The 25,511-nt window shown below is 38.8% G+C and overlaps 1 protein-coding gene across 1 annotated transcript; it reads left to right on the top strand.

Moving 5' to 3' along the window:
- The first annotated feature begins 13,117 nt into the window (after positions 1–13,117).
- On the top strand, positions 13,118–14,075 carry LOC149398445 (protein NDR1-like). Its single transcript, XM_089614035.1, has one exon. It carries the CDS (start codon positions 13,205–13,207, stop codon positions 13,877–13,879), a length of 675 nt encoding a protein of 224 aa, XP_089470161.1. The 5' UTR covers positions 13,118–13,204; the 3' UTR covers positions 13,880–14,075.
- The last annotated feature ends 11,436 nt before the right edge of the window (positions 14,076–25,511 follow it).

Raw genomic sequence — 25,511 nt, forward strand, 5'->3', positions numbered from 1 at the left:
ATTTTTTTCTTTGTAGGATGTGGCTACGTCAAATATATAAATACAATTTGTATCGTATACAATGTATACCTAAATAATGATTTTTTATAATTCAGTATTGTAATAAATTTGTTTTAACTTATTATATAAATATTAATTCATACTTAACTTCTACAAAAATAGAAATTTTAGAAGTTGAATGCTTTTAGCAGCGATAACTCTCTTCTAAATAGAAGCGATATGTCGCTTTTAATTTGTTTGCACTTTAAGAAGCAACTATCTTTCGCAAAAAATTGAGTGGCTCAAAATTTACCTTCTTTTAGTTTTGACACGGCTTTAGAAGCAACATGTCGCTTCTAAAAGTTAGGTCAAATCGATTTGAAAACCTTCTTTTGCTTCTTCCTTCTTGTTCACTCTTCTATGCTCGATTTTTAGAAACCTAAACAACAACAACAAAAACGTATGTACTTCTTCTTCTTCTTCTCCTTCTTATTCTTCTTCTTCTCCTCTTCCTCCTCTCTCTCTCTCTTTCTCTCTCTCTCTCTCTCTCTCTCTCTCTCTCACTACCGGCACGACCTCGACTAGGCCTCGTGTCTACCACCTCTCTCGGTCACTTTATCCACGATATATATATATATATATATATATATATATATATATATATATATATATATCTCACTTTGTTTATGTTGACCTGTAAAATTAGTACAACAATATCTCATGAAAATACACAGACTCCGAGTACAAGGGCTCCGAGTACAGAGATGATTTAGGCGAGACTTTCTCTTTATACAGACGAATCTAATACAAGAGAGCAGTGTTTTCTAGAGGTTTTAAGTGAAAGAAAGTGCGTGAAAAAGTTCCTGCTTAGTTCTGTGCCGCAGCCTTTATTTATACTCGTCTGGTGTGGCCTCGTGGTCGTGTCTCTGGCGGTTATTTTGGGGAACGTGGGGTGATCAATCCCACGTTCTGGACGGTTTTGGGTAACTGCCTCTTATCTCTCGCTGAGGTGGACGGTTAATACTCTTCGTATGGTTCCTGAACCGTCAGGGTGTGCGTTTTAGAGTTTGAAACATGTTTTCTTTTGGTTTTGACTAGTCTTTGACCCACGTTCTTCTCTTCTCTCCGAAGTTCTGATCGGTGGGTTTCTTTCTTAACTTATGAACGGTTCGTTCCTTTTCAATGGATGGCCCTTGGGTTTACTTAACCTGAGCTCGGTGCTGGATTCCTCTTACTGCTCGGGAGTCCGACTATTCTACTCGGTGTCCGACTAATTTATCCCGTAACAGCTGCCCTCCAGTTTCTTAGTATTATTAGCAAAAATGGTAAGGAATTATTTCAGTTTTACTCATGACCGTGTTCATCTTTGCTTATTTATCTCGGGACGATCCGAGTAGAATTCTACATTCTTCTCTTTTTTGCAGGACATCGTACAACGTCGTTTGTCTTTTGGCATTGCTGAACCGTGGCGTCCTTTGCTTCGACGGTCAGATGTGTTTGGCTTCTTGGACAAGCTTAATCCTCGCCGTTCATGTGGTCTTTATATAAGGCCTCTTCTCAACTTTTGGCTTCATTTTGCTTTTTCTTCTAAATTTTTGCTTCGGAGCGTTCTCGGCTTGATCTGCTTATTCAGACTGTGCTCTTAGCTCTCTCGCTTTTTGCTCGGATCTTCCGATCTTCAATTTCGCGGGTAAGGCTTTTTTATCATTGATCTGATACATTTTTCGAGATCATTATTCGGTGATCTGTATTTTCCTTTATTTCTCGTATTCGGACCCTTCGGACTTTAGGGATCTTAGTCTCTCACCTTCCTTAGGGCTATGGGAGGACTTGCGCGTCCTGATCTGAGTTTTGACTCCCGCGTCGTTCGACGGTCGGAGCCTGATCCTGATAGTGTTATCTTGTCGGATGGGTCCACATTTCCTTTCCTCAGGAGTCGCGTTTGGTACCATGTTCCAGAGATAGGATGGGACCGCCCTGTAATGGCTTTTGATGAATCATGCATGTATCCCAGTCCTGAGTCCGAGGGGGTTGATAACGAGAAAAAGGTTTTTGACTCGTCTTCCCTGTCGTGTAGGGATACTATGGTTTTGGAGATATCGTCTTCGTCCGCTTCTTCGAGGGAGAGCGGGTCGGAGTCTCGTGATTCGACGAGCCTTTCTCTTTCGCGAGATCGAGGAGAGGGCTCTTCTCAAGGCATTCCGGGTCCGAGTGGGAGGACATTTGGGGTCGATCTTCCAGAGGAAGAGGACCAGGCCTTGGTTTTTGAACGGAAAGAGGGCCAGTTTTCGGCCAAGGTTTGGACTTCTCGGGTTACCGAGAAATATATACAAGAGCTGAGGGAGGAATTTGAGATAGCTGAGGGAATTATTATCTCGGCACCTTTGGAACATGAGAGGGCCGATCAGCCTCCTGCCGGGAAGATAGCGTTTAATAAGGCTATTTTGAACGTGATCGGAGGGTTGCCAATGCATCCTCTCATTTCCCAGTTCGTTTCTGACCTGGGTTGTTCTCCTACCCAGCTCGTCCCCAACGTGTATAAGATTTTTGTTGGGATGGCCGTGCTATGGGCGAAAGTCTATGATCGCCCCGTTACCTTGCAAGACTTTTCGCAGTATTACTCGTTTAAGTCGGCTCCAGGGCAACATGGTTACTATTATGCTCGGGCCAATGATGATCAGTCTAAGGTGGTTACTCGCCTTCCGACCAGCCAGAAAAACTGGAAAGATTATTTCTTTTGGGTTGAAGGGAACGCTTCTTATGAAAGGTGCCCCATAAGGGCTTCGTTCTCGGAACTGGGTGTGACTCTGGTTCAGAATTCTTATTTGATAAACCGGGCCAGGTGTTTGTTCTGGTTTCCTCATATGTTTTATGTTTGGTTCCAGGTTCCCTTCCGCAATATCCCGAGGACGAGCGACCACTCCACTCAGAGATCTTTGATATTTCAGAGGCTGATCGGTCGACATTTGTGTTGTCGGACCCAGATCTGCTTGACCAGTATTATTATTACCCCTATTCGAGTGAGTATTCTATTTGTCCCTTATCAACTTGCATATGTTCCAGTCTTTTCTCGTTTTCATTTTTTTTTATTTCTTAACAGAGATTGCCCAGATGGCGAAAAAGAAAACCGCTCCCGAGCTGATCCCTCCCAATCCGAAACATGTTAAGGCTTCCAAGGCCTCGGCTGCCAGCAAGCGGGCGGCCTTGTCTGCTTCGAAGGTTTCGAGGCCTCCGAGCTCTTCTCCGGTGAAAAGCCTGGCCGAACCTTCTTCTACCTCCGACCCTCTGGCTCCGGTTGTTACCTTCCTTCACGAGCGTTTTCCTGCCGAGAAGGTTCAGGAGGTTCTCGGGTCTGAGCCTTTAGAGAGGCTTAACCAGGCTACCGACTCGGTGGTTTCGGTACGTTTTTACTCATCTAGTCGGCATCTTTTCCTTCCTTGACAACTTGTTGTGGCTGACCTTTTGATCTTCACAGAGCTTCGTCAGCATGACCGATCTTGTCGGGCTGCTAGGCTCCGAGCTCACCTCTTTGAGGCAGCGGAATGATCAATTTCTCAAGGAAAGAGATGCGGCCAGGGACGAGACAGCCAAGGTTCGGTCAGAGCTTGCTCGGAAGTTCCGAGCAGATCTTGAAGCTGCTCGCTTAGCGGCGGTGAAAGAGTACAAAGCTTCCGAGGACTATCGCGACATGCACGATGATCTCTATACCGCTGGGATGACCGAGGCCGTTCGGCTCCTTGGTCCGAAGAATCCTACTCTGGATGCGACGGACCTCGATCTCGATTCGGAGTCAAGAGCTAACGATGATTTGGGTGGAGAAGGCGATCATGAGTAGAACTTATATTTTATTTTTTTTTGCTTTTTAATTTTTGTTAACCCGCTCGGGTTTTGAACAATTGATCCGTGGTCGGATCTTTTATTATGTAATTTTTGTTAATTCGTTCGGGTTTTGAATAGTTGATCTGTGGTTGGATTTATAATTTGTGTGTTGATTTATCTAAGTTTCTGACTTTGGCGAATAAGAGTAAAAAGTGTTTCTGAAATTTGGCAAAATAAAGTATAACTAAGTAGATTTTCTATAAATTTTTAAAACTACTGAAACGAGTGATTATCCTGCCGCCTAGTTTGTTTTGGGAAGAATAATAACAATTATGCGATTAAGCACCGAGTATTGGAAAGAATAATAAAAATTATGCGATTAAGCACCGAGTATTGGAGCAAAAGATAATTAAATTATGAAATTTTAGAGTACGTGCGACCAAGCCGCTTTTTGAAATGTAAAAACAACACTTGCAACCAAGCCGTTTTTTGAAAGTTTAAAAGATAAAAAATTGAAACGTAAAATCGGCGAAGGTGCTCAGCATTCCAGGGGTTTTTCTCCATATCGTCGCTCAACTGTTGTAGTCGGTAGGCCCCGTTCCCGAAGTCTTCTCGGATGAAATAGGGTCCTTCCCAGTTTGCGTTGAAGGCCCCTTCCTGGTGGATTTTGGTGTGGAGAAAAACTCTTCTGAAGACTTTGTCGCCGACTTTGAATGATCTTGGTCGGACTTTCCTGTTGAAATACCGAGTAACCTTTTGCTGGTTAGCTAGATTTCTTAATCTGGCTTTTTCTCTTTTTTCTTCTAACAGGTCTAGGCTAATTTTTAGAATGTCGTTGTTTACCTCTGTTGAGTAATTTTCTCTCCTTACTATTGGTATCAAGACGTCGGTCGGTATGGCCGCGTCGGAACCGTATGCGAGGGAGAAAGGCGTTTCGCCAGTTGATGAGTGCTCGGTGGTTCTGTACGACCTGAGAAATTCTTGGAGCATATCCACTCACTCTGACTTTTGTTCGCCTAACTTTGTTTTTAAGCCGTGTTTTATCGTCTTGTTGACTGCTTCCACCAAGCCGTTGGACTGTGGTCTGACTGGAGTAGAAAAAACTTTGTTAATGCCATATTTTTCGCAAAAACTTTTGAAAGAATCGCAGTCGAACTGAGTTCCGTGGTCGGATACTATTTTGACTGGTATTCCAAACCGAGTAATAATATTCTTCCATACAAATTTTTCAATTGCATGGGATGTTATTTTATTTAAGGGCTCGGCTTCAACCCATTTTGAAAAGTAGTCGATGGCTACAATCGCGTACCTGCATCCGCCTCGACCTGTTGGCAAAGCTCCGATTAGGTCTATTCCCCATTCTGCGAATGGGATCGGGCATGAGAGGGAGATGAGTGGATTAGGTGGGAGCCTCGGGATATTTGAAAACTTTTGACACTTGACGCATTTTTGCGTCATGCGCCGAGCATCGGCTTTTAATGTTGGCCAGTAGAGTCCTTGCCGGATGATCTTTTGTGCCAATGCTTCGCATCCGATGTGACTTCCGCATATCCCTTCATGGATCTCTTTGAGAGTGTACTCGGCTTCGTCTTCATCTAGACATTTGAGTAAAGCCTGAGAAAATCCTCTTTTGTAGAGATTCTGACCTTCGAGGAAATATCGAGCAGCTCTGAATTTCAAACTTCTAGCCTCATTTTTCTCTTTGGGCAGAGTTCCGTGCTGCAAGTATTCCCTGATCGGAGTTTGCCATGCCTTTCGTTGATCGATCTGGAGCACATGGGGAGCTTGCTCAATGCTAGGTTGCCCAATTTTGATCACTGGGATTGATTCCGAGCCGGATCCTTGAGTGGCATGCTTCGCTAATGCATCGGCCTCTTCGTTCATGGCTCTGGGGACTTGGGTGATTTCGCAGAGTTCGAATTTGCTTGCTAGGTCTCTAGCTTTCTCGGCATATAGCGACATTTTTTCGCCTTTTGCCTGAAATTCACATTTCATTTGATTAACAATTAACTGAGAATCCGAATATACTTTGAGCTTTTTGATTTCTAAATCTTTTGCTATTTGTAGCCCATGTATCATGGCTTCGTACTCAGCTTCATTGTTTGAAACATTAAAATCGAATTTTAAAGCGAAATTTACCTTGTCTCCTTCTGGACTGGATAGCGCAATTCCGACCCCGGACCCCTTTTCGTTGACTGCTCCGTCTACATACATGTCCCAAATTGGGAATTCAACTGGTTTGTATGTGAATTCTGCAATGAAGTCAGCAACTGCCTGCCCTTTGATTGCTGGTCGGGGGCTGAAGCGTATATCATACTGTGTCAGCTCAATCGACCATTTCATAAGCCTTCCGGGCACGTCAGGTTTTTGCAGCACCTGGCGCAGTGGGAAATTGGTGAGGACTGTAATCGGATGCGCGAGGAAGTAGTGTTTTAGCTTCCGAGAAGCAGTGATAAGGGCGAAAGCTAGCTTTTCGAGTTCCGAGTATCTTCCTTCCGCCTCGTTAAGGCGCCGCGAAGTATAATAAACCGGGACCTGGTGTTTTCCCTCATTTTTTATCAGCGCTGAACTTACTGCATGCTCCGATACGGCTAGGTAAATTTCCAGGGGCTCTCCTTCCTGTACTTCTTAAAGTCGGAGGCCATGCCAAGTGCTCTTTTAGGGACTCGAAACTCTCATCGCATTGCTTCGTCCATTCAAATTCCTTGGAGCCTCTGAGTACATTGAAGAAGTGAATGCTTCGATCGGTAGACCTTGAGATAAAACGACTCAATGCAGCTATGCATCTGTCAATTTTTGCACTTCTTTGATGTTTCGTGGTGGTCTCATGTTCCATAGGGCTGTGATCTTCTCTGGATTCACTTTGATGCCTCGTTCATGAACGATGAAACCTAAGAATTTACTTGCAGAGACACCAAACGTACATTTTAGAGGGTTTAGTTTCATGCGATATTGCCTTAGAAGTTCGAATGATCTTCTAAGATCATTCGTATGTTCGTCTATTTTTCGGCTTTTAACTAGAAAATCATCGATGTATGCTTCCATCGTAATCCCGAGTAATTCAGCGAACATTCGATTTACTAATCTTTGATACGTCGCTCCAGCATTTTTTAACCCAAAGGGCATTACTGTGTAGCAGTATAGCCCTCGATCAGTTATGAATGCCGTGTGATCCTGGTCGGGACCATACATAGGGATTTGATTGTAGCCAGAGTAGGCATCCATAAAGCTTAGAATTTCATGGCCTGCTGTGGCGTCTACTAACTGATCTATTCTCGGCATAGGGAAACTATCTTTAGGGCAAGCCTTGTTTAGATCTGTAAAATCTACACAAGTTCTCCATTTCCCATTAGGTTTCTTGACCAGGACAGGGTTGGCTACCCATTTAGGATATTTAGTTTCTTTTATTGATCCGTTAGAAACCAGTTTGTCTACTTCTTCTTTTAGGGCTGTGTACCTTTCGGAGTTTAAAGCCCTTCTCTTCTGTCTAATAGGTCTTTCTTTAGGATCTATATTTAACCTATGACATGCTATTTGAGGATCTATCCCCGTCATGTCGGACTGTGACCAGGCAAATATATCTAAGCTATTAGATAGGAGAGTAATTAAGTTACTTTTGGTACCTGATTCAAGATATTTTCCAATCTTGAGCTTCTTCTCAGGTTGTTTCGGATCTGGAGCGACTTCCTCGACTTCGTCTCCTGGGCCAATTTCTTCTCGGCTCGGAAGGCGTGGGTCGAAGTCCGAGTCGATCATCATAACTTTGTGGACATCTTTGTCCTGACTCTCTTTGAGATAATTCGCATAACAGCTCTTTGCGATAGCCCGAGTTCCGACTACTTCGCCTACTCCGTGTTTGGTAGGAAACTTCATCTTCAAATATTCTATGGAGGCGATAGCCCCGAGAGACTGCAAGGTTGGCCTGCCAATGATTGCGTTGAACGAAGATTTTTCGGGGACCACCACCCACGTCGTGTTAGTGGTTTTGCTTCTCGGGCTTTCTCCCACAGTTATTGGGAGTGGTACTACTCCCTTAGGCTGGATTGAATCTCCTGTGAATCCATAAAGATTTTCAGGAGAATGAGCTAATGCATCTTGCTTAAGACCCATCTTGTTGAATGTGTCTTCATAGAGCACATCGACAACACTCCCAGTGTCCACCAATATTCGGTGTACATTCCTGTTACCGATAAGAGCTGATATGACCAATGGATCGTTGTGAGGAAACATCACCCACCGAGCATCTTCTGCCGAAAATGTGATAGGCGCCGAGCTTGGTTTAGCTATCTTGTTAGGCCTTTGCTCGGCTGTAAACAAGATTTGTCGGGGTCCCGCATAGGCTTCTCTCACATAGCTCTTTTGAGCGCTCCTTGAGGTTCCTCCCGCATGTGGTCCTCCGACTATGAGTGAAATTTTGGCATACGCCTCACCTTTCTGTTCCTCTTGGTCCCCTTGCTCGGCCTTAAATTTCTTCAGCGCTCCTCTTCGGATTAGAGCTTCTATAGCTTCTTTGAGGTTGAAACAGTCGGCAGTGCGGTGACCGATGTCCGCATGGAAAGCACAATATTTTGTTTTATCTCTTCTTGAGATATCTTTCTTGATTGGTCTTGGCTTGGGGAAATCCTCTTTGTCCTGTGTAAGACTAAATATCTCCTCTATCGGGGCATTGAGCTTATGATATTTATCGAACTTACTGGAAAAGGGTTTCAGAGGTCCTGCTCCCGACCGGCTCTTCTTCGGTGGGCGGTTATCCTCGGAATGTCGTTCCCTATGCTCTTCTCGGTAGCTCTTTGGCGGTTTTGCTTTTCTTGCCGCCAGCCTTGCTTCCTCTGCGTTGATATACTTCTGGGCTCTCTTCAGAAAATCGTTGTAATCCCTTGGACTAGTCTTCTGAAGCGACCACCAGAATTCTGATTCTGTTCGGACGCCGGAGGAGATCCCGAAGAGCTTAAAGTCTTCGCTCAGATCGTCAACTTGAAGAGCTTGTTCCGAGTAGCGATTAATAAAGTCTTTTAGAGATTCGTCATGGGCTTGTCTCACCGCTAGCAGCCTTTCTTTGGGAGTTTTTCCTGAGCTGGAGCCGACAAATTGTTCCATGAATTTTCTAGATAGTTGTTTCCAGGATCCTACGGAGTTTGGCTTTAGTTTTCTGTACCACATTTTGCCTGAGCCAGTTAGAGTGATAGAGAAAGCTCTGCACATAACCTCTGGTCCGGCTCCTTGCAACAGCATCCAAGAAGAAAAGGTGTCTATATGGTCTCCCGGGTCGGTCTTTCCATCGTATACTGGGATGCTTGGCATCCTGAAACGATCAGGCAACGGGTGTTCTAACACGCGTGCTGTGAAAGGGGAGACATCATCTCCAACTTTCGGAATAGACTCCTTCTGACCTAGGGCTACCTCTTCGATTCGACGTTCCAATCTTCTAAAATTTGTTTTGTTGGTGCTTGCACTGTCTTCAGTCTCCGAGCTTTCTAAGCTGTGCCTGAAAGTGCTTGAATGACCTTTGTCCATGGTGGGCTGGTACCGATCAGGAATCTTTTCCTGACTGTACTGCTCCTTCTCGAACTCAGAATCATATTCCATCCTCTCATACCGATCTCTAGCATGTCTCCGAGGTTTCTTAACCTGCGGATCCTGCCCGATGGGTTCTTTCCCTGATCGGTGTGAGGGCTCTTCATCTGGGATCACTATTGCGCTTCGCAGTGTGACCTTTTTCGCCTGCAGTCTTCTCTTCAATTCCCTGTTATTTGCCTCTAAGACCGAGAGACGCTCTTGCATCTGTCTGAACTGTTCTTCGAGGCTGGGTTCCGGGAGAAGTTCAGCTATTTCTTCCGAGGTGAGAGGCAGGGTGCGGTTATGGTGTTCTATCTCCGTTTCCTGGTTAGAGACAGCGTTCACGGGTGCGGACGAACTAGCCATATTCTTCAGCTGGTTCCCCTCCTTCTAGCGCCAACTGTTGACCTGTAAAATTAGTACAACAATATCTCACGAAAATACACATACTCCGAGTACAAGGGCTCCGAGTACAGAGATGATTTAGGCGAGACTTTCTCTTTATACAGACGAAGCTAATACAAGAGAGCAGTGTTTTCTAGAGGTTTTAAGTGAAAGAAAGTGCGTGAAAAAGTTCCTGCTTAGTTCTGTGCCGCAGCCTTTATTTATACTCGTCTGGTGTGGCCTCGTGGTCGTGTCTCTGGCGGTTATTTTGGGGAACGTGGGGTGATCAATCCCACGTTCTGGACGGTTTTGGGTAACTGCCTCTTATCTCTCGCTGAGGTGGACGGTTAATACTCTTCGTATGGTTCCTGAACCGTCAGGGTGTGCGTTTTAGAGTTTGAAACATGTTTTCTTTTGGTTTTGACTAGTCTTTGACCCACGTTCTTCTCTTCTCTCCGAAGTTCTGATCGGTGGGTTTCGTTCTTAACTTATGAACGGTTTGTTCCTTTTCAATGGATGGCCCTTGGGTTTACTTAACCTGAGCTCGGTGCTGGATTCCTCTTACTGCTCGGGAGTCCGACTATTCTACTCGGTGTCCGACTAATTTATCCCGTAACAGTTTCTATGTTCCTTCCTAAGTCTAACCCTAACTCTAACTCTAAACAAAACAAAAATGTTCGAGGCTGATTCTCCTCGTAAAAGGTAAGCTTTGAACCTCGTCTACGAATTTACATTCATTTTTTTTGTGTATTGAGAATTTCATAGGCCTAATTAGTTATTAGTCGTTTCTCATTTGGTATTTATAGTACATATTATTTAGCTTTGCCTAGCTGTTCCATTCCTAAATCACGAATCACAATGCATGTTTCATCTATCCCTTGAAAGGAAAACAAAAAACTAGAAAATTGGAAAATTTGCGTATGATATATTTAATAGGGAATCTGAAGAAAAAAAGGCCGGTAAAGATGATGGGGCCCAAAATGACCCAAATCAACACTTCCAAAAAAAAACTACAAATAACAATGTTAACTACAAAAAACACGAGCGGAGATTTTGATAAGTGGTGCGACTTTGAAAACCAGCCATTGTTAGAGAACTCGACAATGACAAGAAACGAGGAGGACGATCGGAAAACATACGGGAGAGCATTGTTGAAGAGGTGAAGAAGAGCAGTGGGGTATCGCAAGAGGAAGATTAAGTATGATAATAATGCGAGAACCGCTTTATGAAGGGGTATTTAAAATTTATAGACGGCGCTCAAATTTTAAACAAGTATAATGGGAGTAATTGAGGTCGGATATCAAGTATACTCTTGCCACGTGGTAGCGAGAGCTAGAACCACGACAATAAACGTCGTATTTTAATAATGCATTGTGTGTGTTAGAATATACGGCACTTCATTTTTTTTTTTTATCCAACTTAACTAATTTGTATTCCTCAAAATTATTTTAAATGGTTGTACCGTCTTTTACTGCGCTCCGTTATGTGTCGTATTTGTAGTAGTGAACTGGCTTTTAAATTCAAGGTAACGTACATCAATCTCTGCATATATATAATAAACTCTGATTGTTACCATATAATATAATTGAATACACTACTGCTATTTAACGTATATCTCCATCTCTCATAACAAAAGAATGTTTAAGCCAAGACTAGATTACCCTCTTCAAGTTGTCCTTTCTAGGAAGATACATTACATAAGACTATATCGTTGACCAAGACTTAAAAGTTATTTGCGTTGGTGACTTAGTGTACACGTTTTCTTTTATATTTATTGGCCTATTGGATCAATAAATACGAGAAACTATCTATACAAATTAAAATAAGACAAAGGGAATCTTTACTGAGTGAGAAATTAATACACAAGAGATATATATTAAAAACACGCTTTGAAACAATCTCAATGTCAACATTTGACAACTATTTTATCTTTTGGATTTTCATATATATATATATATATATATATATATATATATATATATATATATATATTTTAAACTTTTTTTAAGTATATTTTGTTATAGAATTTTTATCGATATATCTATCAATAGCCATCGATATTATTGGTAGTCGGTATTGAAATTGTTATAAAATATCCGTCGATATATTAGTAAAATTAAAATTTCGGTACTAGTATCCGTATCAATATATGAAATTTTGAGTATGAATTGCACTGATTTTCTAAAAAAAAAAGAACTCTCTTTTTTTCGTTGTTCAATGGTGGCATTTATAAATATTAATACAAATAAATAATCAGAAATTGTAAGAAAAAAAATTACTGATAGTATTAAAGAAAAACTATTAATAAAAAAAATTAAAATATTCTAATATGTATCCTTAAGATGTTACACTGAAAAAAGAAAAAAGGTGTGAAACGAATAAATAAGAAAGGAAAATGAGTTAGGTGTATGCAAAATTGAAGACCACTTCTTTGGAGGATTAATGATTTTCGTTGATCAAGTTTACTTACAGTAAATTATATATATAATATATATTTGGTAAATAAAGAGTCAATGCTAAACTGGAGTATTACGAGCTCCTAAATTTTTTACAGTTGAAATTCCAGATATTCTCCTAAACCAAATACAAGGTGTTACTTATGAATCTGATTTGGACTAGGATTTTATTTCGAGCAAAAGGACTAACGATTAAAGACTACAATTATGCTAACGGTCTTCAAAATATGTGTAATAATTGTGCTATTTATTCTCTGATTAAAAAAAATGCAAACAAAAAACTTTGCTATTAAAGAAAGATATGTGATCCTTAGACAAAATCAGAAATAATTTTGATAGTTTATTAAATATAGAATTATTAATTATCATCGTCAACTATTTTCTCAGGAATTGCGTTCTCTCATATTTATAAAGAAGTCAATATAGGAGGTTATAATTTAGTAATTTTAGTTTTTTTTTTAGACTATAAATTCATTTGGTTGGCTGGAGAAACCGAGAAAGTTATAAGGTCCGTAATTAATTTTAATTTCATGATTAATAATAGATATCTGTTAAAAGCGCGGAAAATTGGTCCGACCGGTTTTTTTTTTTAACCCAATAGGTACAAAGAAATCAATCTTCCCAATTGATTTTGTCTTAGACCAATAGTAAAACCCGTCAATAAACCAGTTAATTTAGGTTGACCGGTCAAATTGCTTCTTTTAAATAAGACCCACCACTCCACCAGTAAAAAAACAAAAAAAACAAAAACAAAATCGAACATTAAAATTATACGAAGTATTTATCAGCTAAAACCCCCCAACAAAACAATCACCTTTGGAATTTCCAAAGCATATTTCTCTTTTATTAATAATTATAATAATCAAAAGCAACTTTTCTTTTATAAAATAATTAAAGCAAAAGTCACACGTATATCTATCTATACAGCTTATCATTAGAAAAAGACTTACCATTGGTCTCTCTCTCTCTCTCTTCGCTTCTCATCTCATCGCCGGCAAGACAGAGAAGCCATGGATTCCGGCGGAGGCAGAGGCTGTTGCCGATGCTGCACAAGCTTCATTTTCACCCTAGGACTGACGGCGCTCTTCCTCTGGCTCAGCCTCAGACCCTCGAAACCCTCGATCTCCGTCGACCTCTTCCAAGTCCCGATCCTCAACAAAACCCTAGCCTCGACCTCGAACACCACGGTCTTCGTCAACCTCAGGCTCTCCAACGGCAACAAGGACAAAGGAATCAACTACGACGACCTGAACCTGACTCTGCACTACCTCCGAAACTCCTCCGATCGCAAGAGCGGAGTTCTGATCAACAACGCGACGGTGCACCAATTCTACCAGGGCCACAAGAAGAAGGCCATGAAGAAGTTCAATTTCACCTCCACCAAGTTCAACTGGACGGAGATCAGGAAGGGCATTTTCGCCAATGATTCCTCGACGGCGGTTTTTAGGGTTGATTTGGTGACGGCGGTGAGGTATAAGATCATGGCTTGGAGGACTAAGAGGCATAGGATCGAGGTTGGTGCTGACGTGGCGGTCAACTATTTGGGGACTAAGGTCAACAAGAAAGGTAAGGTGAATAAGAAAGGGGTTAAGCTCTCGGCTGGGGATAGGATTGGGAATAATAATAATAATAATGTGGGTTTGGTTTTGGTCATTCTTGGAGCTTGGTTTTTCATGGGAGTTTAAAATAGGTGATGAAGTTCTTAGCTTTTGAACTGAAGGTTTTTTTTTTTTTTTTTTTTTTGGGTGGTGATTGGATCTGATTTTAGTAGTCTCTGTTTATTTGTTTGTTGTAACGTTATGATTTGTTTGTTGTAACATTATGTAATCTGAAGAACCCTGGGGGAAGAAAAAATTCTAATTCTTTTGGTGGCTGAAGAAATGTCCTTTTTCTGGGGGTTTTTTTTTAATGATGATATGAGGTTTAATTATTGTTTGTGATGAAGATCATGGCTTAAATGATAACATGGCTGTTTTGTTTCACTTATAACTAACATAACTGTTGTTTTGAATCTATATACTATAGACAATTGTAGATTTTGTAATTTTGTACAATAGATTTAGACTAGCTAGTTCCGCCATGTTTTGTTTCTTAACTCGGTAAAAATAATAATAATAATAATAATAATAATAATAATAATAATTACTGGCTATATATAAATGATGTCATAGAAAGAGAATTTTTTTTTCGAGGGGTACATAAGAAATAGTGTGTATCCAACGAAGATACAATCACCGGTCTTATAAATTATTTAGCAGCATTTATTCGGAAAATTATTTTTGCTGTATTAATAATTTATAATGCATTAATTAAATATTGTTAGATCACGTAATTAATTAATTTAATTTAATTTTAAGTTGGACCTTTTGAATACGGTAAAATTCCAGCATAAGTAAACGCCTACAATGGGAGGTAATTTCTCAATATTTTTTCTTCAGCTAGCTGCTAGATTTGTGGAGAAAATCATGTTACTAATTATAAAGAAGATGGTGGATAAAGTTGTTGAGATATTCTCTCACCATTGAATAAGAAAATAATATATTGACCCTTCCTATTTAATCTCACATAAATGGTTTTCTTATATTATGGGGAAAAAAATAAAGAAATATTAAGACCAAGATTTTGATCTGATGGTTGAGGGAGAAAGTAAGAATAATAGTCAAGATCTAATAGATCATAATTGACTATATATAAAATAAATGATTAAAGTAATGAAGGAAACATTATTCTTTCCAAAGATATATTTTTACTACCGCTATAAATAGAAGCATGGGAGAGCACTAAAACTCACGCAAACTAGAGCCAATTTCCACTCCCCCTTTCTCTCTGTGAGCATCGGAAAATTTTCTCCCTCTCCATCTCCTCTGAAAATCATGATTCCAATCCAAAAAACACGACTGTGACCTGAAACTCTGATTCAGTGATCGTAGTGAGATAACGAGTATGCCCATACTTTATTCTTATTCTTCCGGAGATCACGACTTGGAAAATTACGGTGTCATCTTTGGAAATCCCAACGACGAAGATCATATCGTCGTTGTCAGAGTTACAGAAACAAGAAGGAGATCCATATTCAAAAAACTAAAGATCGAGAATCGGAGCTCATAATTGGATCAAGAAAACTCGAGCAAAGAATAAGTAGCAAAATGCCCGACCCGTAAGTTTTTGGAAAACTCATTCTCTGCTATTATTGCTTGGTTCATTGCTCTCTACTATTTAGAATTCAAATAGCAAATCTAGATCTTTATTATAATCATATAATTGATTAGCTCTCACATCGTAGTTATTTATATTCCGTATGATTATAGGGATGCAAATGCCCAACAGGAGCCACGATTGTCCTCTTCGATTCAGAGACGAACAATCAAGACATCAAAACTCATCTCATTTCGATTATGCTTGAAATAGTTCTTGAAGTCCTTCCATCCCGCAGGCAGTTTCTTGATGACCGAGGCAAATTGGAACGACTCACTAATAGTAATCCCTTTAGCATGAATCTTGTGGAGAATAAGTTGCAGCTCTTGCACTTGAATCACCACGGTCTTCGAATCCACCATTTGAAACTCGAGGAAGCGGCCCACAATATACTTTTTTGAGCTCGCATCGTCAGTTTTGTATTTCCAATCCAATGAATCCCAAAGCTCTTTGGAGAACCGTTTGGAGCTATAGCCATATATAGCGAGTCGTTAAGACTAATTCATCACATAATTTTGATACAGGTAATCAAAATCTTTCCACGCGCTAAAAGCCATTAGCACTTTTGAATCAATTTCCTCCTCGCAGGGAGTCGGTTGATCTTTGGTCAAGAACCCGGCAAGACCAATTGTTGTCAAGTAGAACAACATATTTTGTTTCCAACACTTGGAGTTCAGCCTCGTGAACTTCTCGGACCTCTCGTCCAGCATAACTGTGGTAGGCACACGTGTCACATAACCGCTCGGAGCTAGACCCAACAGGTCTATTCTCGGCCATAGCCGGCATCGAGGTTTGTCCTACCGCGGTGGGGACTTGAGCCGTGATCATATACGGGGGTGTTCACCATATTGGGAGTCTTGGTGATGTTCCCATCAACGCTCATATGTTTATCGTGTCCTCCATTTTCACAAAAGAAATCAACAAAAATAATTTATTCAATAAACCAAAACGGAAAATTAATGAAAATAAATTCAATATTTTTCTTCCTCATAAACTGTCTAAACACAATAAAAATAAAAATTAAAAAAATTAAAAAAAAAAAAAAACTTCAAGAATGTTAGCAATATTAATAAAATATTGTGCGATAATATAAAGAAAATTTTCGGAAAATAATTTAAATCATTATTTCATAAAACAAATATAAAGAATACAAGACAAAATAATGTAAAGAAAATAAAAAAATGGTAGAACAAGAACATAATCGAAAAAACAAAGCGTGGAAGTCTGATGTACGGTTTCTTTGAAGCTTTTTATCACCCTCCCACAGGTGTCGGATTATTTGAGCGAAAACCTACAAAGATACAATGACAAAACAAAACGAGCTATGCATTGCAAGACTCGACTTCGGAAAACTAGAACCACGGTCATAAACTACCACCGGACAACAAAGGAAAGCAAAAAATAATTTCTAGAAAGGAGAGAGGAAGATGAGACACTTGGTTCGATTTTGGTGTGTTCCAATGAGAGCTCAAGGTCTCCTTTTATAAGAGAGTAAGGTTTGGGTTACAGCCTCAACATTGATACTCGAATAGGCATTTAGTGTGAGTTAATAGTTGCGATTACAAACGTTCACAACAGCCCTCTCGGTTAGAAAACCGTTCACAATTCAAACGAGCTCATAACTGCTCGGTTATAAGCATAACTCACTATATATATAACCATTTAATAAATAAAATTATGAAGGAAAAAATAAGCCAACGTCGACGGCGGTGGCGCGCGTCCATGCGTGGTGGACTTAGGCTCGAGGTCCGTTGAACGGTTTTCTTGAAGCTTTTTATCACCCTCCTACAAATGCCGAATTACTTGAGCCAAAGCCTCTCAGGATACAATGACAGAACAAGATAAGCTATGCACCACAAGAATTGACTTCGGCAAACTAGAATCACGGCCATAAACTACCACCGGACTACAAAGGAAAGCAAAAAAAACAATTTCTGGAAGATAGAGAGGAAAAGCTAAGAACACATGGTTCAGTTTCGGTGTGTTCGAATGAGATCTCAAGATCTCCTTTTATAGAGAGTAAGGCTTGGATTTTAGCCTCAACGTTAATACTCGAATAGACATTTAGTGTGAGTTGATGGCTGCGATTACAAACGTTCACAACAGCCCTCTCGGTTACAAAACCGTTCACAATTCAAACGAGCTCATAACTGTTAAGCATAACTCAAACCAATTAATAAATATTTATTTAATAAATAAATTATATAGGAAAAAATAAGCCAAGTCCGGTCCGGCACGATCGACGTCGGTGGCGCACGCCCGTGCATGGTGGACTTGGGCTTGGCTAAGCTCTTGGCCCTCTACAAAACTAGGTCACCTTTGAGAACCCAAACCCTTGAGCATACGTTGCACATATAAGCACAACAAAGTCCACATAACTCTTTCATGTGGGACTCTTATATGTACACACTCAACCACAATACATATCATTTCTTTCACAATACTTTATTTTTTTCAGCACGTTTAGAGCATCAATTTCGCATTCAATATATCTTTGATTTTGGCAAATAAGCATTCAATCTTATACCCGTGGCAATGAGGATTAAGAATAGGATAAATTACATAAATACCCCCTGAACTTTTGACCATTTAACAACGTGATCCCTATTTTTATTTTTCTTACAGCGTCGCCCTTGAACTTTGACAATCTTACAAACTTAGTCCTTCCGTCAAATTTTGGAAGTATATTCCGTCTATTTTAACTTGTGTAATAACTTGAATATTTAAAATTACCTATATATCCTTTATTTAATTATTTTATATTTAAAATTAAAAAATTTCATTTTTCTTTTTGTTTGTTGTCTTTTTTTAATACTTTTTTTTATACATTTCCATTATACTTTTTTTTCACGATAATAGAAAATTAATAATAATTCATTTTTACAATTCATTTTTATTAAAAAATGATATTTTACATAATTATTTTATTTTTATTTATTTTTTTATATAATAAATAATAATTTTTAATAATATTAAATCATTATAAAATCAATATTTTTTGTTATTTTACAATTTTGTCCCTGTTTAAATAGTCACATGCCAATCACATGGGAAAAAATGGATGGATTGTTGAGAAAAATAGACGGAAGGACTAAGTTTGTAAGATTGTCAAAGTTCAAGGGCGATGCTGTAAGAAAAATAAAAGTAGGGACCACGCTGTTAAATGGTCAAAAGTTCAGGGGGCATTTATGTAATTTATCCTTAAGAATATGTTGAAATTAATCAATTCCAATGAGTGGACTCCACTCAAATCTTAGCCACAAATTAGCCACTCATTTGGTAATAAATACTCTTTATTATCAATTATTCCAACAGTTTTTTGGATTGCAATTACTTGTCACTGTGTGATTTGTGAAGAGTTTGTGAGCTATTTTAATCAACAAAAAAAATAGGAAAATAGCCAACTTAAACGTTTATCATTGCTAAATAGCCAATGTTTGGTAAATCCTATGTAAATAGCCGTAAATATTGACGTGGCCTAATATATGGAGGTGGCTATTTATCTAAGATTTACGTCTATAAATATATATAAATATATCAAAATGGCTATTTATCTAAGATTTACAAAACGTTGGTTATTTAGAAATATCAAACGTTTAAATTGACTATTTTTCTAATGGACGTTTTAATCAAAGCTAAAGAGACTATAGAGTCAATGGCGTTAAAGACTTCATAATATGAACAATTATTCTATCAAAACCCCACAATTCAAACAGATTAATGATTGTTCTTCAATACATTCCCAAACTAATTTAATTAATTGTTGAAGAATTGTAATTTTGTAACCTCGGTAAGGAGCCCTTGGGTCCCAAGGAAATCAGCTCCTTGTGGGAGCCTTGTCCGTAACTGTACTTCGATGACCACAATGAGATCCGAGATCTCAATGGTTAATATGTGGTGAGCCGTGACCATGCACGTCTGATCAGCCGTTGATAAGCGCGTTTTAAACGTGTTTGTTTGTACTCTCGGAAGTGAAAAGAAGTTAGTTCGAGAGCATTTTCATGTGTTTTGGAGTGTTTTTCTTAATTTTTCAGAGTTTGAAAGTTCAAAATGACAAATAGAGCATTTGAGTACGACGGGGCAATCGCAAGGAGTTCAGAACATCTTTCGGATCTCAATTCCGACACCCGGAGCTCAAGATAGGTGGTTCAAGGTGAACCAAGCGATGCACAAACTTCCAGAGTCCTGTGCGTTTGCCCTGTGCGGCCCCTGTGCGGTGCACAGCCCTGTGCGTTTTCCCTGTGTGGCCCCTGTGCGGTGCACAGGCTGCCCAGAAGACCTGTGCGGTGCACAGGAATACCTGTGCGGCGCACAGGCCCCGATTCCCACTTTTTTTGTCACGCGTTTTAATTGTAATCCAAGCCGTTGGATGCGATCCGACGGCCCATATGAGCTCCGAAAAACCTAGGAAACCTACAAAAACACTTTAGTTTATTCAGAAACATATCTTTGCTTTTTGTTTTTAGTTTTGTTTTTCTTCTTCGGCCGCAAAATCCCGGGAGAGAAGAAGCGTTCAGAGAGGATCATCGTCGCCACAATCTCGTTTTCATCATTCACAGTTTTCATCTCTATTCTCTGAATCTTTGGAACTCCCGTTTTTATTAATATAATTCAGTTTTATTCATGATTGCTTTATATTCATCGCCGTTTATTTCCCGTTCAGTCATGCACTAAATTCACTAAGGGCTATGGTGTAGCAAGTTAGGAATATGGTTATGGATTCAATCATGTGTTGTCAATGGTGCCCACAAGAAGAGTTGTAATCTTTATTTTGTACATTTGATGTAATAAAGTCTCATGAAGACTCTTGCTTGTAATTGCCTTTCATTAATTAATAAAGTTGAAACGTTCATTCATTCTTTCTTTGTTTGAAGCTTTATGATAAAACCTTAGTCTTTTAGTCCATAAACAAACTTAACAACTTACGAAGAGACAAATGTAGATTTGCATGAACAAACTCTTCGTAGTTTGCTTAAAACGATATATTCGCAATCTTAGGGTCAAAGGACTATTGACCTCAGTACGATTGTTAGAAGAATCTATGATGTCTGGTTATGAGGCATTGAGAGTTGGAGACTCTATAGTTCTTCTAGGTATCTTTCGAAGGTACTGAATTGACCAGTGCACTTCTAGAGACAAGATAAGAACAAACCATTTAACCTCTTATGTCTCGAAGTCACTATGTATGAATTGCATCATGCTTACCTTAATCCTGAAATGAGACATGCCATTTCACAGCTTAGTATTCTCATTTGAGAAAGTCAGAGTTCGGACTCACTATGTGATTCCGAACAGGGCCTATTGGTGAAGTACTAAGTTGTGAGTATGTCATGAGTAACTTTGTGAAGTTCTCATAGATATGGAATTCATGTACAAGATTGCTGAAATGCAATGCATGTCACCTCATGCTTTGTTCCTTGGAGTGTGAATAAATGAACTGGCCAGTGTCCAAATTGAGTCCTGACTCTTTTGGATGAAACAATGTGACTTGTTAGCTCCTCGTCAATACATTGTTTCTAACTTATTCACAAGCGACAAAGGAGTTGAGGAAATAACAACTAGAAGGGTAAAATGGTAATTTAGTAAATCCCGACTAGCTGATGACATTCATGAAGGGTAGCATAGATAATATTCAGTGGATCCGCTCATCATAATTAGGTGAATTCTTGAGTAGAAAATAAATTCATTTGAACCGAGAGATTTTCAGTGTCAACTCTTTAGTGGAGTCAGTTGGCATTAAGCTAAACTTGGAAAAGGTTTGTGAACTTTTGAGTCCAAGTGTTTAGCTCAAGCTTTGTTCATTTGGGTCCATGAGGTCACTGTCACGAATCACATCGATAGGAATAGTTAAACTGGAAGCTAAGTCAAAACGAGAACGAAAATAGTCAAAAGGGTATTTTTGTCTTTTGAGACAAAGGATGAAATGAATGTCAATAAATTTTTTGACAAGTTCATTTGATGACTTAATGTCACTCGGCCATGACTTGATCATTGGGCCTCGTGAATTAATTTCATTTCATAAGAGTTTTATTGAAAATTCTTAATGGGCATTTTTCATGTTCTCATGAATAAATGAAGAAGCTCCTTCTAGAGACATGTTGGGCGCCTACCCTATAGAGAAATAGGAGAGTTTTTTTTTTGTGCATAAATGTATTTAGATACTTGCCAAAAGAAAAAGAGGAAACAAATTTGCATAAGGATGCATAAGGAACTTCGGCCACATGAGATAAAAGGCAAGGCATGGAACAAAATAGGAAACAAATCCAAGGCTTAATGAAGCCTACCTTGGCCGAGTATGTCATAGAGGAAAAGAGGAAATTGGCTCATGAATATGTGATATTCTATAGAAGATGAAACTACCTTATTGAAGGTAAGACCTCTCCTATAAATAGGAGCCTCATTCTTCTCATTTTTCTCATTCCACACAAGTTAGAGATTGAGAGACTCTCTCTCTAGACATTGTGGCCGAAACTCTTCTCTCTCTCTCTAGTTTATTTTCGATTTTTTGCTTTGGAACCTAGGTCCTCACTTGACCTAGAGTTTAGCTCTGCGACTTCGAGACTCGTTCTTAAGTCGTGGTGTTTAAAAGTGCCCACTCACTGATTCCTTTTATTTCGAGTGATTTAGTGATAGAAACTATCGTGGTTGCTCGAGGTGCCGAGGAAAGAAAGAGAGACGTGCTGCGAGGAGACGAGCGTTGCAAACTTTCCAAAAGCTTCTACAAAGTTCAAGCTTCAAGAAAGGTTAGTAAACTTCTATACTCATAATAGTTTTTAATTACATGTACTTGCTCTTTGTCTAGGTTAGTAAAAACTGTTTTTACATGAAAAGAAATTTTTTAAAATTCCGCCGCTTCCCGAAGCGTTTAATCTTTTTCTTAAACCCTAGATCAATTCCAACATCATGTCAAATTAATGTTCATATACTCTATCATGTTTGTTTATTTTAATTCCGTGTGTAATGCTTGAATTCGATTAGCTACCGTGTTCATGATATTAGGATTGCTTAATGCTCGGAAGAGATTAGGTTAGTCGTGCACAAGGATTAATTTACCGGGATACATTCCTAGGCTAGACATAGCTAGGCTGTTTCGGAGTCGTGTGAACGTTCTTGTTTTTAATGCTAGCCGTTGTTTTTAGGGGTTGAGATCGATAGAATATATCCCGGCATAAGTTTAGATTCTTAGATGTTCGAGAGAAATCTTAGATTACCATTATCGTGAGCGTGATTAGCAAACATAAGAGTGTGTGTTTTGTGCGTAATTCCCGAATCCAAACCATAGGAATAACTTGTGAAGCCATAGTTCTTGCTTTCTCACTATCGTAATCTTTCGTATTTTAATTGTTTTTAATTTTCGTTTGTTTTGATAACCATCATAATCTTCAAATCATCGAGTTCAATTCGTGCTAGTAATCTTGTCAATTTAATTAAACATTTTCCTCGTGGGATCGACTCGTACTTACGAACTTTACTACTTGAGCGACTACGTGCACTTGCGTACGGAAAAATCGCAACAGCCGTTGTCTTCTCGAGCGCTTTTGGACCGAGCTTTCAGAGAGGCGCTCCCGTTGTCTCATCTCGTAGAAGGATTGTCCTTCAAGATCGCCTGAGCAAGCACAATTTTTTACGTTCGGCCATCCAATAGTTGAACTATTGTCCCCGCGCAATAGATATCTATCATTCCACTAAAAAAAATTACCCCAAAGATTATGGTTAGAAAAGAAGTGAAGTGTGTTCTGTTTTATGTTTCTTGCTAGTCAAAGTGCATTGACTCATCCTCCCGTGAGGAATTACTAAACTATTTTACTCCTCCATTAATTAAAAAGTAGTTTTTTTCTTTGATAGCTTTTGAATTCGAGAGCATTTGCAAGTTTTGAAGCCTTTGTGATCTTTGCTGTGAACGAATGATTCAAATAACCGAATATACAACCCTGAATTCTTGGAGTACCTCAGGATTTAGGTTGAACTTACATTGTTACCATCAGTTGTTATTACGATACGTCTCATCATAACTATTACTTAAACGATGTACTTAATTGAAAGTTGTCCAGGTAATGTACAATTGCTCGCACTTTAGTGAAATTTATTCACCGGCGAACCGCATAGATCTCAAACCTATCTACTTAGGCATAAATTGATCATTGACTAGTTTAAGAGATTGATTTATACTTCTCACACCCAATGTAGATGTAAATCACAGTTGATGCAGATGGCTAAGAGTTTGATGAATGTTCATAAATCATATACATGAAATATTACGTCTAAGCCAGTAATAAAAATGGATAGTTATATTATTAAATCAACCAATAAATGTTTACTACATACTCTTCTATTAGACAATAATCCTAACAATCTTAACAACGAAGGTTTTAATAAAACAAAGTTCTAATTGCTACTTCTAATCGTTGGCATCCGCCTCTAGCCCAATGGGCTTCATGGACTAGTTTAAGTGATCTCTCAGACCCACTCAAATTCAAGTGACTAATTTTTACTTAATCGTCAGTAACTTTTCGTCAACTCATTTTACGAATCTGAAACGTGATGTGATATCCTTAAGAAAACGTGATCGTAATAAAAATGGATATTTATATTATTAAATCAATCAATAAATGTTTATTACATACTCTTCTATTAGGCAATAATCCTAACAATCTTAACAGCGAAGGTTTTAATAAAACAAAATTCTTATTGCTACTCCTAATCGTTGGCGTCCGACTCTGGCCCAATGGGCTTCGTGGACTAGTTTAAGTGATCTTTCAAACCCGCTCAAATTCAAGTGACTAATTTTTACTTGATTGTCAATCACTTCTCGTCAACTCATTTTACGAATCTGAAACGTGATATCCTCACGAAAACCGTGATCGCAACTAATCTAATATTATTACGGAGTATCCCTCTATTCATCTTATCATAGTTGATTCGCACTATGGACTCAAGCTAAAATAAACATGGGTAAAAGACAAACGATCAATTTCTGTTTTTCTTTCATTTTTTTTTTAAATCTCAAGGATATTCTACTAGAATCTCGAAATTGCACTCTCAGTATTATTAGAATTAAATTTATTCGATAAGTTATGAAGACATTGGATGATGGTTGGGCGGTAGTTTTGAAATCGTTGCCAGCTCTCCGAAATGATTTTGAAATAAAATGGAAAGAAAATAAATGAGAGGGAAATGAAAGAAAGTGAAAGTGAAGGAAATGAAATTAATAAGAAGGAAATGGGGATTTTGTATGTCCACCGATCAAATTTAAATATATACAAAAGATGTGGTAGTTTTTTTAATGTAGAAAAAAAGGAAGTGGCCTTATTTTACTCATAGATATATCCATGTCCATTTAAAATAATTTTGATCTAGACAAATGTTTAAAGAAAATAGCAACTAATATAGAAGCATCTAAAACACACTCAATTTAATTAGGCGAATATATTAAAAAAAATACTCTTAAATTATAATTGGTGGGTTTAGCCATTTTAGACGGGTATGAAATTAGAATATATTTGTCCTACTCCTACCAAGAGCGGAATCTGGAAGACCAATGCTTATGAAATGATTATATTTGTCCACACATTTTCATAGTGGAATAACACTTAAATTAATAAGGGAAAATTATTAAAAAAAAAATCAAATAAAAAAAACAGTTTTTAAGGTACAACATTTATAAAATAGTGGATATTTAAAAAAAAATTAATTAAAGCTTTTAATATTAATGTTGCTAATGTTGTAAGCAGAGTGCTCGGCGATCTCCTTGGTATCACATGAACGATTTCTTGAGCCAATTATCTTGGTCTCCCTCGTATGTGTGGTCAATTTTAAATAATAATAAATAATAAAAAAACACGAGCTTTCCGAGCGGTACATGATAACGCTGGTCGTGGAATTCTTATCAAAGTCATTGTTGTAGCTCTCCCATCATATTTTATGGGGAATTGATTTTCGGCCCGATTCACGATTCCAAACGATCCACTCACGTGTTGACACGTGGCAACAAACTGCCACGTGTCAACACGTGAGTGGATCGTTTGGAATCGTGAATCGGGCCGTATAGCATTGCTCTTTTATGATGATCTTCCAGCTCTCAACCGGCCTTTGTGATGAAATGGAAAAACTTATGGCAGAGAT

This window comes from Urtica dioica, chromosome 5 (assembly GCF_054948205.1).
Source record: "Urtica dioica subsp. dioica isolate 48M chromosome 5, U.dioica_male_clone48M_v1_H2, whole genome shotgun sequence".
NCBI classification, from domain to species: Eukaryota; Viridiplantae; Streptophyta; class Magnoliopsida; order Rosales; family Urticaceae; genus Urtica; species Urtica dioica.

What these genes read in the sequence shown, in the direction of transcription:
- LOC149398445 (XM_089614035.1), top strand. Translation starts at nt 13,205, where the DNA reads ATGGATTCCGGCGGAGGCAGAGGCTGTTGCCGATGCTGCACAAGCTTC.